At 38.6% G+C, this 16,431-nt stretch overlaps 1 protein-coding gene across 33 annotated transcripts in view; it reads left to right on the top strand.

Annotated features, from left to right (window-relative positions):
- Positions 1-16,431, top strand: part of Nrxn1 (neurexin 1) — a 1,060,252-nt gene that overhangs the window by 509,084 nt on the left and 534,737 nt on the right. For all 33 annotated transcript variants that reach the window (XM_076833753.2, XM_076833750.2, XM_076833726.2 and 30 more), the window contains 3 exons: positions 4,039-4,161; positions 11,986-12,367; positions 13,340-13,530. In XM_076833753.2, coding sequence (XP_076689868.2) covers positions 4,039-4,161; positions 11,986-12,367; positions 13,340-13,530 — 696 coding nt within the window. The remainder of the gene's footprint in view (positions 1-4,038; positions 4,162-11,985; positions 12,368-13,339; positions 13,531-16,431) is intronic.

Raw genomic sequence — 16,431 nt, 5'->3', positions numbered from 1 at the left:
GTGAACTTCTTTGTCTCTCATGCCTCTTGAAGTACTGGAATTCTTTAAAATAGCATTAGCCTGTAAGCTTTATGCTGCCCAGTCTGGTGATGACTAGCTGTGGGCACTTGGCCCTCAGTAATCCTCTCTTCTCCTACCCATAGGATCATTTTCTGTGAGAAGGATATTTTAATGGGGTGGAATGATCTCAAAATCTCAGGCTTAACTCCACTCCTTATGGCCTCTGAGGCTTATAATAATTCACTTAACCTTTCTAAATCTGCTACCTTAAGTGAAAATATATATATATATGGCTTGAGTAGTAGGTTACAGTAAGGATCAAGTATAAAATTGCATATAAGTTGTAGTTTTTTATTAAACAAAAGGAATGATGTCTTTAAGGAACTGTGCTTTGAACTTCTTTAAAAGCCTTTAAAATGTTGCTCAGTGTCTTAGTTTACTCAGGCTGTATTAATAAAATACCACGAACTGAGGGGCTTAAAGACCTTTTTTTTTTTTTTTTTTTCCCCAAAATTCTGGAAGGTGTCACATCCAAGATCAAGGGCTGGCAGATGCAGTTCTTGTTGAGGGCTTCCTTCCTGGCCCCTGAGGGTTGCCTTCTCCCTTATCTTTACTTCCTGTTTTCCTAGGGGCACCCATCCCATCATGGGGATCTGCCATTATGACCTCATCTAAATCCAATTACCTCCCAGAGGCCCCTCCTTCTAGCATCACCACCTCCAGAGTTACAGATTCAACATATGAATGTTGGAGTGTGGGGCACAAGCATTTAGTCCATAGCACATGTTATTTCTGGGAGAAGTTAGCATAATTGAGATATTTTGATAACCCCAAAGGAAAAGGAAATTCCCAAAGAAATTCAGACCATTAACAGCTTAAATGACTATAACTTTGCCATCAAAATTTTGGCAACTCAAAATGTCAGAAATCAGGGCTGGGGTTGTGACTCTGCAGTAGAGCGCTAACTTAGCACGTGCAAGGCCCTGAGTTCAATCCTCAGCACCAGTCAAAAATAAATAAATAAAATAAAGTTATTGTGTCCAACTACAATTGAAAAATAGATATTTTTTAAAAAGTCAGAAATTATGCCATCTTTAACAATTCCATATATTGTACAAATCTGTGAAAATTAGATATTCTAAAGGAACTGTAGAGATCAGATAGATTATCTTGTCTCTTAATGAATATTGAGATGACTAGAAGCTGAGTGTTTTCATAAAATTAGTGATTATGAGACAAACTGGTCCTAAATAGATGGCCTCTTTTTCTCTACTCATGCCCAGTAACAGCCATTTTAGCATCCCTAGGTAGAGCACTGTATTAATTAAAGATTTTCGTCTGCCAGGTCTTAGGCAGAGTGTATGTACGGTTTCCTAACAGTGTGATCATTCTGTAGAGCCAGCTGGAAGGAATCCCAAAGAACATTTTTCCCACCTCCTTCTGTTCGATATGGGGCAGCTGAGAAGTCCAGTGGCTAAGCAAGGGGTCTCCTAGCTTGCAGAAGAACAATGCAGGAGAATGATGCAGATTTTGAGGAGGTCAGACTTGAAAGGAGACTCGGACTTTTTTTCAGCTATGTGACCTTGAGACAAGTTATTTTAGTTTTCTAAGCCTTCAATTCCACATCTACAAATTAATGATAAAGTAAAGATGAAATAAGGTAACAGATAAAGTGCCTGGTATATAATAAACACTCACCAGCCCCCAATTTTTTTGTTAGTAGGAGCTCAAGAACTAACAACCACAATTCTTACCTCCCAGCGCAGTGGGCTTTCCAATGCACTTTATGTTACATGAGTAACACTATTTTGAACTGAGACTAATAAGTACATTTTTAAAAACCTTGTCTTCCAAAATCAATCTGTTCACATTTTTTAATAATGCAAGAAAAAAAGCTTGAAGTTGGCCCACAGAGATTTTTATGAACCAAAGGGTTATTTTTAATTGGATTTCGTGCCTGTTGTTATGGAAATAGTTGTTTCATAGATGAAGCATTAGGACTTCACTGCAAGATCAAGCCCAGAATGCGGTATAACGATGATATCACCCTTATTCGTCTTTTTTCTTGACACCATATCTCAAATTAAAAGAACAGGAGTGAAGCTGCTTTAAAAGCACATAATTCTAAGAAAAAAAAATATCTCCCCTATAAAAATAGCTTTAAAATGATGTAATCTCTTTTCAAAGATCAAAACTAAGGATGACCCTTAGTGCCCAGAGGATGCTAAGCTGCTGCAGAGTTATTTAACATTTCTTTTCGTTTCTATTGAAACTAAAAAGAGTTCCTCTGATCCTAGAACTTGCTTTCAACATTTGGTCTCACAGTATTTTTGCAGTTGCTGAGCCAATAGGTTTCCTCTCGTTATCCAATGATCAATCTCTCAAAACTGCTCTATCCAGAAGAGTTTTTATTCATGTCATATCTGGATGTATAATTTAACTTCTCTAAAGAAACACAAAAGACCATTTCTAATTTTAATGATGGTTGATACTCTTTAAAGAGTTGAGGCAATTCACTTTGCAATACAGTTAATATCCCTGGCTCATTTTAAGCCCCAGAAACATACCTACCAAGAAAGAAAGAATTTATATATGTCATCAGTAACACCATAAGAGAGAAATCAAGGGCGGGGAGGATATCTCACAGTTCTAAAAGCAAACATTGATCTCATGTGAATGGGCCCCTAAGTTTGCTCTTGTTTTCCCGCCCCCTTTTTTTTTCTTCTTTTTTTCTTTCTCCTCCCTAGTCTGTATCTTTACATATCTTTACATATGTCCTTCAAGGATCTTTAGACATCAATTGGTTTTGTTGGCAGAATTTGGTTAAAAAAATCGTGAACCCTAATTCTGAAGTCATGAAATTCAACAATATTATGTCCTTCCTTAATTTATTGTGCCCGTGAGATTTAGTATTTAAAAAAAAGGGGGGGAGAGTAATCCATCAGGAAATTATATATATTTAACTTTATATTTTTCTAAATGAATCATAATGTTGGATTACTAGAAATACTTATTTCTAACATAATTTCCATTTATATTAAAAACCGTTTTCTTGCTTTGTTTTTACATTGAAGAGAGATAGTCTAACTCGGTCATCTCAGTAATTTGTACTAAATACCTTTCTAAAGCGATGTGTCTGTCCTGAGTCTATCTAAATTCTATTTGCATAGGGTTTTGTACATTTGCTGGAAGTTTCTTTCTCAGTTGGCTGCACTGCTTGCCCTCTTTCTTTTGGATGTTAGCTGGAAATCCCTTTCTTCCACTGTTGGCTAACACCACTTTCTCTCCTTCCAACACAACCTTTACCCTTTATAGCTATATCTCATTTATTAGTTTTGTCCATCTCTGGTACATCAGTATGTTTTCCTAGATGTACAGAAGGGACTCCACCGTACAGATTTGCAATGTATGGATCACTTGGTAGTAAGGAGTTTTTTAGACTTAGTTTTTCAACAGAAGAGTCCATAAATTAGGGAGCTGATTAACTTAGGAACTTGGTGATTATTGTAAGCATATGACGCAAGCACAATCCCTGGAGCCTTCATGCCATAGTCTAATCAGCCAGTTATCCATTCAGCTGGAAACTAATGGCCTGTGGTCAGGTATCTCACACATTGCATGATTATCACTGCTCCATTAGCAATTAAGTGATAATTGCAAAATCCTTTAAAACATACGTGTATGAATTGGGAGGCTTCCCAATGCTATATTGACTGTGCCTATTTATGACAACAGGTTAATTCACTTGCCTTAGATCAATGCATAAGGTTAAAGATTCTAATCGTCACATTTGAATGTTTGTTAACTTGTCATTTTCCTTGCTTGCTATGACTCTAATGGGCTTGAAAAATTGGTCCACCAGTTTCTCTTCTCTCTCTCCTTTGTCTTCCTCTTCTCTCTCATTTCTTTCTCTCCTTATCTCTCTTCTCTCTCTCCCTGACTCCCCCCTTTTCTTTGTCTCTTTCTCTCACTCTCTGTGAGGTTCATTGGCTTGACTAAATCTGAGTGTCCATAATGACTGTTTGGCATATTCTACAGGCAAAGGTCCCGAGACCCTTTTTGCTGGCTATAACCTCAATGATAATGAGTGGCACACTGTGCGTGTGGTTCGCCGAGGAAAAAGTTTGAAGTTAACGGTGGATGATCAACAGGCCATGACAGGTAAATGCTCTCGACTCCATTGCCTTTTCTTCTAGTAAAGCTTCAGACTTTCTCATTTCCTGGCTGTGTGTTTTCAAACCAAGCCTCCCGCACAACGTCAAGCTTGGGCATCCAGACCTTTTTTTAACTCCAGATTTTCTAGTAACGGTTTGTTTCAATAAGCAGCCTATTAGGTATTTGCTCCCAAATGAACAGCACTTTTGATGTCATCTTCTTTGTCCTTTAATAATTCAAGAAGAAATTATGGCACATTTTAATCTCGTGGCTTGATAAATATCTCAGTGCCTCATAAAACATTGAAGTCACCATTTGGATTTCTGTTCAGTTTCTTTGTTTTTTGTGTATTTGGGGGACGTACAGAAGCAATTTCTGCTTTTTTTTTTTTTTTTAACTTCTAAGTAAATAGATGAATGGACAAGCCTTCTGACAGGTGAACTTGCCTTTTCACTTTAGGTTATAATAAATCATTTTGGGTTATTTAGCTAAGGAGATTAAACTCTAATATCAAGGATGTCAAGTTCTATCCCCAAGTTGTAGAATCTTGACTGAGGGGAGCAGTCCACCCTGGAGACCTCAAGAAGCCAAGTGATAGAGGAATCAACATACTTTCATTTTCTCTGAAAGTCAATCCAAGCATGTGACCCACAGGGATATTAGCCCCCTCTGTAGATTACATCTCCACATCAATTACTTGAGTTTAAGCACAAGAAGGCTCCTGTGCAGTAGGGACAGGTCTTTGCTAGATTAAACCCCAGAGGGTTCCCATGCTCCAGACAGTCCACCCTCAATGTGGAGCTCCACCCCTTGAGGGGAAAGGGGTCATTGTTTATGACCCCTTTGTCATAAACAATGACCAAATTACACCTCATCCCAAAATACTTCAGCATGTGTTTTCTAAAGATCTGAACACCCTTTATCTAACAAAGTAAAAGTTACCAACCTCAGTAAATTTGGGGTTGATGCAACGTGTTTTATCTCTTCTGTCCTCCATACTGCAGTTTTCTTAGTTCACTCTATGTTGTTTATATAAATATTTTTTCCCTCTAGCACAATAAGCCCCGTAGAGTCAGATCCCTTTGTTGTCCTGTCTCCTTAGTCTTCTTTAATCTACATTTCCATAAACACTCTTTGTCTTTTATGACATTGATATTTTTAAAGTATGTGATTCCTCTCCTATCTCGTACCAATGTAAAGTCACTCAGTTTGTGCTTATCTGATGTTTTTTCATGATTAAATTCAGGTTTAACATTTCTCAATGAAATACCACATTGTCAGTGTTATGACCTTACAGGATCCTATCTGGAGGGCATGCAGGAAGGCACATGCCATCCATGTCCCTGTTGGCGGTTAAATTTGATTAGTAGGTCTATGTGTCATTCAGTTTTCACTGTATAATTATTATGTTTTCTCCCTGGCAATAATAAGCTGTGGAGAGACAATAAGACCAAACCCACAGCCTTACACTTTATCAAATATTTTCCCAGGGTTTTACATTTATCAAAGATCTTTTCCTAATTCAGTCTTCACCACAGTAGTTACAAAATGATTTTTTTTTCAAACTCCAGCACCCTTCCACATTTATAGCCAACACTTATTTTCTCCTGCGATCCACAACTGTCCTTTATCTCTCCCTTCTTTGTCTCTTTGATTTTTCCTTGTCCCTCCTTCCCTCCCTCTTTCCTCCCTTCTTAATTGGTGTGAAGCCACCGATTCTACATTTTTCCAACAATTTATAATTACTCTTAATTTTTTTTGGTGCTCAAATTTTCCCTGTTTTAGTTAGTGTGAGTCCTGGCAAGTTGATAGCTACTGTCCTTTAATATGCCCCAACCTCAATTTCATTTGTTTTAGTTCTTTCTTACTTTCTGGCATGACATGAAATTTTGGGTACAACTTTTACTTATCATACTCCCCTCTTGGAATTAGCTATTTAGTTGCCTAGAGAGGAAAAGGTCTGGTCAGAAAGGTGTACCCAACACTGCTGGGGTCCGCTTCCTGACCATTTCATCAGCACAGATAGGGATATACATTCACCTACACATTCATATAAATACACACACGTGCATCTGAATTACATGTGTGCTTAAATGTGCACATACACATATTTGAAAACATGAATTCACACTGGTCCCTTCATACCTGAAGCATTTTTTGTTCATTTCCCACATTCTTTTTTTTTTTTTACCTAGTTTACCCCCAAATCATTCTTTCCTTATCAGTCTGTTGGGTTGCGAATATGCCCCATCCATCAATATATTCACATCCCCCACTTTGTCCTTTCTTCTTATGCTAATGCATTCATTTATACAATGTGAATATTGATCATTTATGAGATTAGATGCTAAGAATATAAGAGGCTCATGTGCATGTGCGCGCGCACACACACACACACACACACACACTCCTTCTATCTTTACAGACCAGGTTCAAACTCCATATCCTCCAAGCCAACTTCTCAGGTATTCACAGCCTCCATTGTCTCTCACTTCTGACCTTTCATAGTATTTAGAGTCTGTGCTCCTCAACTCAGCACATTTCCCACATTCTGTATTTCCATCTTTTTTGCCAAGTTAAGAATCTTGACTCCTGGAGATCTCATTTATTTATTTGCTCATTCTTATAATTCATCTGAAATCATTTCAGAATTGCTTTGGCCATACCAATATAATCAATAAATGAACTAAAAGTGATTCAATGCTCATTTGTGATTCTTCTTCCCATTCCTCCCTGCCTACAACTCAACATATATTTTCACATGCTGAGTTTATCAATAACTTGGGTTAGTCATTTAATTCATTTCCTCCTTCCATTCCATCCTTCATACCTTCTTTTTTGTTAAAGATCTCATGAAGGAAACAATTCATGGTAATAAAAGCTCACCTCGATTTATGTACAATAAAAATGGTTTCCAAAAGTAGCAAGGGGAACTTGTCATTGGGTTTACATTTAGAATGGGACATTTTTCAAACACCATAGTGACCATTCAAAGCTGCCCTGAATTGTGAAAGCAAATGGGCTTTTGCTTATTAAATAATGCAATCTGAATTTAAAAAAAAGATTTTAAACAGGAAGGCACTAGCAACCCTTCACATGAGGCCGTGCATTTTCCCACATCTTCAACAGGGCAGTACATACTCAGTCTGTCCCTCACCCAGGGTGGCAAGGTCAGGAGTAACTAGCAGAGAAACCCAAGGAGGGTCTCACATGGGAAAGGACTGTACAAAACACATTGGATCCCTACATGGAGAGGACTTGGTTTTCAACTCATTGCTTTGTTCAAAAATTCTGGAATTGTGTGTGTCTGGGCTGGTATGTGTCCTCACTGAGTAGAGTGAACCATACATCCAGTCACTCAAGCCTGAGAGCCAGGAACCAAGATTTCCTACCTCCCCATCATCCTGCACATTATTAGTAAATCCTGCAGCTTATGTAGGCGAAATTATCTTATTTTGTCCATTTCCTGTTACAATTACATCATTCTAACCTATTATACCCACAAAAGGGCATACACACACACACACACACACACACAAAGTGAGGTGAGAGATCTGCCCTGGGCCTCCTTTCCATCTCATGTGAGCCACTAACCTCTGGCTCCTCCCAAAGGCTTTGTTCAGCTGTCTCCTCTCCCTAGCATCCACTTCTTCCCATCCCTTCCCCAGTTTTTAGCCTGGCTTCTTCTTCTTAATCCTTCAGATCTTATTTAAAGATGATCTCAGGCACCTGCTCTAATTCCTCTTACACAGACCCACCTGGATCATCAGATTCATAGCATTTTCTGAGTGTCAGTATTTATTTAGTTATATACTCCCTTCTTTTTGTCTGCCTTTCCCCAGTGGACTGTGATTTGTGTTGAGGGCCACAACCAAGTTAAGATGGCGCCTGGCAGTATGCCAGGAGGAGTGGTTTGTGAGCCAACGCCAGCGAGCCATTAAGATGATGAGGAATCCTTAATGACTGACTGTTGTGTCTAGATGATGTCAATTAAGTTAAGCTGTGTGTAATTAGTTGGGTATATGTACCTCTGCGGTCCGGGAGAGAAGCGGCTCCTGCTACCTTGGGTGCCCGCTACTTTGAGTTCTGGCTCAGTTCCCACTGAGTTCACTCGCAATAAAGTAGTTCCCTCTTCAACCCTCAAGTTGCTTGTCACCTCTCGGTTATTTTGCCCAGCCGGACAGACTTGTGTGAACAAAGGGCCATGTCTGCTGCCCTCCTTTCTGTTTTCTCATTTCCTAGCACAGCACCTGGCATATATACTGCACCTGCAATGACTTTAAATGAATTAACCAGTAGATTTAAGGCTTAAGGACTATTTTGTTCCATATCAGAAATTTAATCTAATTCAGAGCAAGGCTGAACCTGAAATAATTTATCTTGTCATCTGTTTTGACTTAGATATTGTCCTTTCTATGCAAACACACCATTCAGAAAACATAATCGTGTTTTTTTATTTTTATTTTTTTGGTACTGGGGATTGAACACAGGGGTGCTCTGCCACTGAGCTACATCCCTAACCTTTTATTTTCATGTATTTTTCTTTTTAATTTTGAGGCAGGGTCTCTCACTAAGTTACTGAGACCTTCCTCCAGCTTTCTATTTTCCTGACTCAACCTCCCAGGTATCTGGCATGACAGGTGTGCCCCACCATACCCAGCTCATAGTTTTTTCTCGTTGTTACTGTGAATTTGGTATTTCCCAGACACCATGATTGGAGGAATATTAAGACTTCTAAATTCTCTTGCCCACTCAGTCTCTAGAAATGGCAGTGCATTTTTAAATGGTTAGAACCATAAAAATCTTTCTTCATAAAATTTTCCTCCTTTAAAGCTTTTTACTTTTTTCTTATTTACATGATATCCATTACATATACAACAGTAGAGGTAATAGCATTACTGATGAAGATTAAACTCAGGAGTATAAGTTTACTCTTTGTTGTTGTTGTTGTTGATAGGATGGGACCTCAGCCTTACACATACTAGGGAAGCACACTATAATCGAGCTGTATTTCCAGCCCAGGAAATAACTTTTTAAAAGGCAATGTTTAAGCCAGGCATGGAGGCACACGCCTGTAATCCCAGCGACTCGGGAAGCTAAGGCAGGGGGATCACAAGTTCAAAGTCAGCCTCAGCAATTTAGAAAGGTTTTAAGCAACTTAGTAAGACCCTTTCTTAAAATAAAAATAGAAAAGGCTAGAGATATGGCTCCGTGGTTAAGCACCTCTGGGTTCAATTCCCAGTTGGAAAAACAAAAGAAAGAAAGGCAATGGTCAATGTTTTCTAGGTGTTAATTCCCTCCCCCGCCCATGAATAAGGCTTTTCTGCCATCAATGTCTGTGTGGTTATATATGCTTAATATAGTGAAAGTGGGCTTTTGAGCATAGACCATGCTGTTTTTGTCTTGTGACTGGGCCATTGTTGCCTCAACACTGTTTTACTACCTTTTTATTATTTATGCTCTGCATAAATATTCTATTCCTTTGAGGAAGGAAAGCAGATATTAAGTGTTATTTTTGTCACTGAACTTCTCAGTCCTACTAAACAAAATGTTCTTTTCTATTTTAGAGCTGCCAAGAAGTTGACAATTTAGGGTGGTATTTAGTTTCAAGCATTAGAATTTTTTTTCCTGGATATTTTCTTACTTTTTGCTTTTAACCAGTAAAGGCTTTAAGAAGGAGCATGGGAGTGTCAGGATTGGGCTGGGGTCCACTGAGTTACCACTCAGATTTTAAAGCAGCAAAAACGATAAAAATCAACACCAGGGATATCTGAACCCAGGTGATTTTTCATATTCTCTTCATATTCATTCTACATTGCTTATTAATCCAATGCCTCTGGTGTCCCTGGAGCTTTATATTTGGAAATTATTAAAGTTTGATTTTATTTGCTACCAAGGAGGGGAGAACCCTGCAGAGCAGTTTCAAGGTCATTGAATACGAAGAACTATAGGAGGAGAGGTGATGTCATAGGAGAGCAAGAATTGCAAGGATTGTAACAGTGTTTTGCATCAGATAGACTCTAAGAAGATAAGGCATGGAGAGAAGACATGATTACTTACACTGACACCTTTGTTTTACAAAGAAGTGTGTAGAGTGGTAATTACAATAAACCAATAGCCAAAGAGAGAACATGGGGAGGATGCCTGGAGTGATATCAGAAAGGATTAAGGATGACTAAAGAGTGTTTGAAAGTTAGGTAAAGTACAATTCAGGGATTTTTTTTTTTTTTACAGCAATGAGTTTATGATCAACAAAGTCAATTAAATATGTAAACAGTTTTTCTTACACAGAATAGGGCACATCTTTTATATTCCACATATAGACAATTCCTTAAGATACCACCTAATATTTTATTGTTTTGCTTAAAGACATGGAGGTCTGTCACACTGGTTTCAGAGCCCATGTAGGTGGCTTTCAGTCTTCATAACACCTGGGAAGAAGCCCAGGGGTTCAGCCCATTTTATCAAGGGCTGATTCTGCAACTGGCTCTATTAATTATGATCATAATATCCTGGATGACAGGCTAGGTAAGCTTAGTAAATTTTCCAATTATGCAAAATTGGGTAGGGAAGCTAGTCAGGAATCTGGCTGGAAGAACTTGATTGCCATTTAAATGACCTTTTTGACTTGCAGAAGAGAGTGTAATTAGCCAGGAACATGATGCTAGGGGCTGGGGTTTTGGCTCAGTGGTAGAGTGCTCACCTAGCACCCGTAGGTGCTGGGATAGATCCTCAGCACCACATAAAAAATAAAAAAATAAATAAAGGTATTGTGCCCAACTATAACTCAAAAAAAAAATAAAAATAAAAATAAAAGTAAAGTAAAAAAAGAACAGGATGCTAGGAAGGAACTACTAGTAAAGAGTACCCAGAACTAAGTTGGCTTTGATGAATTTGGGAAATCTGGGGGAATGACGAAAGATGGGGGCAGCACTGACTAGTGAATCACTAAGTCAATCCCCAGCCAACCTTCCTGCGAGGATGTTTCAAGATTGTACCTTGTAGTAATGTAGCAAAATGTAATGGTATTCTCAATTTGCTTATGCTTTAAATGAGTATATTGTGCTCAGTGTGGTTATCCAAAACCAAATGATGCCAGGGAAATGGCATTGTTCCAGAGAGCCAAAGATTTCTGAAGTGTTTGGGAGAACACTTCCTCAAAGAAAGACTGTTAGCATACTTGTCACAGGAAAGGAAGAGTGAAAATAATATATTTAACTTAAACCTATTTTTATGGTCCATGATTGGAAAAAGAGTCAGTAACTCTTCACTCTTTCTATTAGTATAGGAACATATAGAATTATATGTTTTTCTGGGAAGAATATAAAGAAAAATATCACTTAAAGCTGTGATGTAGCAGTTTCGACTGGGATGATTTAGGACAGTCATCATCCTTGATTCCTTCCTCCCTGCTTGCCTTTCATATTTTCTTTCTCTTTCTTCTCCTCTTATTCATGTGTTCTTCTCTCTTGTTTCCTTCCTTTCTTCCTTCCTTCCATCCTTCATCCATCCATCTCTCTCTCTCTCTCTTTTTCTTTCTATCTTTCTCTCATTTTCCAGAAATTCTGTAACATTTTTATTGAGGAATATTTTTTTAATAAGACTAAAATTTGAACAGGAATTCAAACCTGACCCAAGAACATTTTGTTACAAAAGCCAGCCTTAGCCCATAACCTGTGTACACATCAACTATGTGTATTTACTATATGTAACTATCAAGGATGATGTGGGTTTCTTATATTTTAAAATGTGATATTGCTATGGAAGCCTACATTCGAAAGTAACTTTCAGACACAGAAAATGATAATAATTTGTTATCTTTTACTCTAGGTCAAATGGCAGGTGACCATACAAGGCTGGAGTTCCATAACATAGAGACTGGCATCATCACAGAACGTCGGTATCTTTCATCTGTCCCCTCCAACTTCATTGGACACCTGCAGAGCCTGACATTTAATGGAATGGCATACATTGACTTGTGTAAAAATGGTGACATCGATTATTGTGAGCTCAATGCCAGATTTGGCTTCAGGAACATCATAGCAGACCCTGTCACATTCAAGACCAAATCGAGCTACGTTGCCTTAGCTACCCTGCAGGCCTACACTTCTATGCATCTTTTCTTCCAGTTCAAGACTACATCCCTCGATGGGCTAATTCTATATAACAGTGGGGATGGAAATGACTTTATCGTAGTTGAATTAGTTAAAGGGTAAGTGTATGTTGGCTCAATGACAAATAAATAAAACTTCAGATAAGCAGACCTCTAGTTCAAAAAATACATGTGAAACAATGTGCCGGCATATAAGGTGGTAAACAGGAACAGGGACCTCATAAATGAGGAATTAAATAAAAAATGGATTCAGTACAGTCCTTTATATAGACATCTCCACAGATGAAGTCCAGATAACATCAAGTTGTAATTTATTAGGCCTTCTATAAAAATCACACTTTCACTGTGTATTTCCTCATTATGCAAAACATATTCTGCAAAAGAATTTATACAAGACTATCTGCTAATTCAAGTATTCAGATTACTTAAATTTTACTAAATCTCACTTAATTTATTTTCATGTCAGAGTTGAATAATTTAGAAAGGATTCTTTTTAATAAAATTTCTTTGGAAGTAGGATGAAAAATTGATGACTTTATTTATTTGGACATTTATCATTCACTCATTTAGTGGCTGTTATTGCATATTTACAATAGGCCAAATATATAAAGTTCCAGAATATATATATATACACACACACATATATATGGAAGGATGGGTCCTCATTTCCAATATAAAAACAGGGATTCCAGAAAGGGAGAGTAAGAAACTGAGAACCACCATTCAGTGTGGTGAGCAGATAATGGAGAGAGAGAGAGTTGGGAATGTGGAAAGCATATTGAATGATCCTCCCTTCTGCTGAAATGGAGTAGTTTCTTCCCCTCTGATTAGCCTCACAGAACTCATGCTCAGGACTTCTAGCAAGGGTGGAGCCACCTGTAAAAGACTCAGATCACCATTTGTAATACCTGACTTGGGGCTGGGGATGTGGCTTAGAGGTAGAGTGCCTGCCTGACAGGCAAGAGGCTGTGAGTTTGATCCCAAGAATCCCCCCACCACCGCCCCACCAAACATGTGGCTTGACTCCATCAAAACATTATGACACTTTCCTCTCTCTCATTTTCTCCTCAGGTACTTACATTATGTGTTTGATTTGGGAAATGGTGCTAACCTCATCAAAGGGAGTTCTAATAAACCACTCAATGACAATCAGTGGCACAACGTGATGATATCAAGGGACACCAGCAATCTCCACACTGTAAAGATTGACACAAAAATCACAACACAGATCACCGCAGGAGCCAGGAATTTAGACCTCAAGAGTAAGTACCCGCTGAGTCAGAGGCACCAGCATCACACCACATGGCCAGCACACAAGTGGAAAACCCCTTGCTTATAGATGTGTACACGCCTCTGTGTGTGTGTGTGTGTGTGTGTGTGTGTGTGTGTGCATGCGCGCATGCGTGGGAATACTTCTTCTGCAGAGGCTGACCAGAATTTCATTTCCAGAACATAATTAATAATACAACACACAAGGCTCTGTTCTCACTTTAATGTGAAAGAACATATGTATTTTTAATACCAGCTCAAAAAAAATGCAACACCTAAGAATGCATGCATGTTTAAAATTTAAAGAGTGAGAAAAATGTACTCATCATCTTCATATCATAAGGAGAAGTTGCATTTACAAGTTTCCTTAGTCCCCGCAGTTTTCAGTAGATTCGGAGTCAAGGTAACCAGACATACGAAGAGTTTCTTCCAGAGTTTATTACTTTTCTCTCCTTGGTGAGGTTTCGGAGATGCTTTTAGATCCTCAGACCAACAAGAGTCTGAGCTTGGATTATCCCAGGTCTCCAGCAGGGAATTCTATTTCCTCCCCCAACTCCTTAACACACACCACACATACACACACACACACACACACACACACACACACACACACACTGACACATATGTGCAGGAATGCTTTTCACCAGCTGTTAAGAAAGTCAAACAGACCGCTTCCTTTCTTATTAATACTTGATTTCTTGAGTGAGCAAGGAAGAATACTTAGAAGGTGTGTCAATAATAGGAAATAACAAAAGTTTCTATTTGAATGAAACTTTGTGATTGACTAAGAATAGTATCCAAACATCCCATCTGATTTAACACTACCACAAGCATTGGGGAAGTATCATTGGCAGGTTATTCTGAATGTGGGAAATGTGTTTGAATGACTTGCCCACAGATAAAACAACTACTAGGCAGAAAGCAGCAAACCTTGTTCTGCCCACACTCTCTCTCTCTTGTGCCTTCTGCTGCATCCTGATACATTTCGGAGCCCTGGAGATAACATTGCAGGCATAGTTTACTCAAAAGGAGCTGCTCATTTATATTGATGGGATTTTCCCCTTTGATTCAAAGGGTAAACAAACCATGGAGTCAGGCAGCTAGAAAGAGAAAACCCAACAGAACTCTTTCTAGAGAAAAATACTTTTTCTAAATAAGGGGAAAGATGAAAGAAAAGTGTTCCACTTTCTGTAATTGCAGAATACATTTACTTTTTATTTGCCCAGCACCTAAAATGTGTAGTAATGGCCATCTCCCTTTTTTCCACAGTGGCCTCTTGTTAGCTTCAAAGAGATCCTGTTGGTGCCCACAAATCTAATAGCTTAGCTCAAAAAATTACATGAAATTCAAAGAAAATGCTGTGTAACAGCCAGACCTCATTCTCTTTCTTCTCTCTGACTGGGGGGAACAGAGTGGGTTTTGTCCTTTTTGGAGGGTAACCCTGTTTGGCACAGAGGACTCGGTGGTAATTTTCCAAAGTGAGCATAACAGGAGACTGTGATACGATTCTTTCTGGTATGGGTAGGTGTAGGCTACTATTATAAATCTTAGAAACCTACACAGATGATTTTTCTTAAAACATGAAATGTTTCTTAATTCTGAATTTAAGAAAGAATTTTCCCATGATAAAACTATGAAGTATATAGCAACATATTATACAATATTAAGATATCAAATATTGAATGCTTAGTAATCCTTGGCTTTTTTTTTAAAGTAACATTTAAATTGGAATTGAATTTCCCAAATGAACAATTTAGATTCTTTACCAACAATTATCCCCTTAAACTTTATGAAATTCCTAAGTGTTTACAGACTTATCAGACCAAACCAAAAACTGACAGCAAGTCCCTAAAATCAGGCTGAGGTTTGGGCTTATAAAGTAAGTGTACATGATCCATTGGCAGCAGTGACCCCAAGAAGCCCTCTGGCTGTGTGTGTCATGAACCCACGTCAGGTGGGGAAAGAATGGGATCTGGGGTATGACATCCATCTCCACCATAAGCACCTTTTGGTATGTGTGGCTACAGGCACTAGCCAGAGGTGAGTTCTTACTGAGCTCTGACCCTGTGCTAATAGTGAAAAGCAGAGTTGGGAAGAAAATGACAGGGTCCTGTAATGAAGAGCTCCTGTGTCCCAGAGCAGATTGATGTTGAGGCATCAAATAGGACTGAGAAGGGCTAGACATTGTGAAACTATATCAGGGCATTGTAATTCATCTGGGAGCACCAGGAAGACTTCTTGAAGAAGCAATGCCCGAGAGACATCTAAAGTATGAGTAAAATCAACTAGGAATCCTTTCTTCTTCCCACCTGCCTATTCACAGGAGTGTGGGAGGGGCTTATGTGGACAAAGGAACTTTTACATGAACCCTTCACCCTGAATCCAGCTGCATTATTTTCCTCCGGCTAGTCATGTAGGATTGAGGCACTCTAAATGCAGGGGGAAAAAAAAATGGATTTTTTTTTTTATTTGGGTCAATGGTTTTATTTTATATATATTTTCCCTACGAAGTATACTTACTGTTAAAGAATTAAAATTAGCAGATTTATTCTGCACCTAGGTCAAAGTCATTTTTATCATCTTAGGTTCTTCCCAAAGGGAGTCTAGTCCTTAACTACTTTCAGAATCCTGTGGTGGTATTAGCAAAGTACAGATGTCTAGATCCCACTGCAGGCCAACTGAGGTAGCTATCATTCAGGGAGGATGTTCGAGGAATAATGATTGTCTGCAGTTTCAGGGAGCTCTCCCTGATCCAGATGCCATGGTTGTTAAGATGTGGGGCACATTTAATTCACTTTTACTTTTTCATATAAATATTGGCTTTCCTTTTTACACTCTATTTTTCACTGGTCTCATGCATGCTAGGAAAACACTGTACCACTGAGTTACACCCT

Source organism: Callospermophilus lateralis, chromosome 14 (assembly GCF_048772815.1).
Source record: "Callospermophilus lateralis isolate mCalLat2 chromosome 14, mCalLat2.hap1, whole genome shotgun sequence".
Classification (NCBI taxonomy): domain Eukaryota; kingdom Metazoa; phylum Chordata; class Mammalia; order Rodentia; family Sciuridae; genus Callospermophilus; species Callospermophilus lateralis.
Note: the sequence above shows the minus strand (reverse complement) of the source record. Positions and strands in the feature narration are given on the sequence as shown.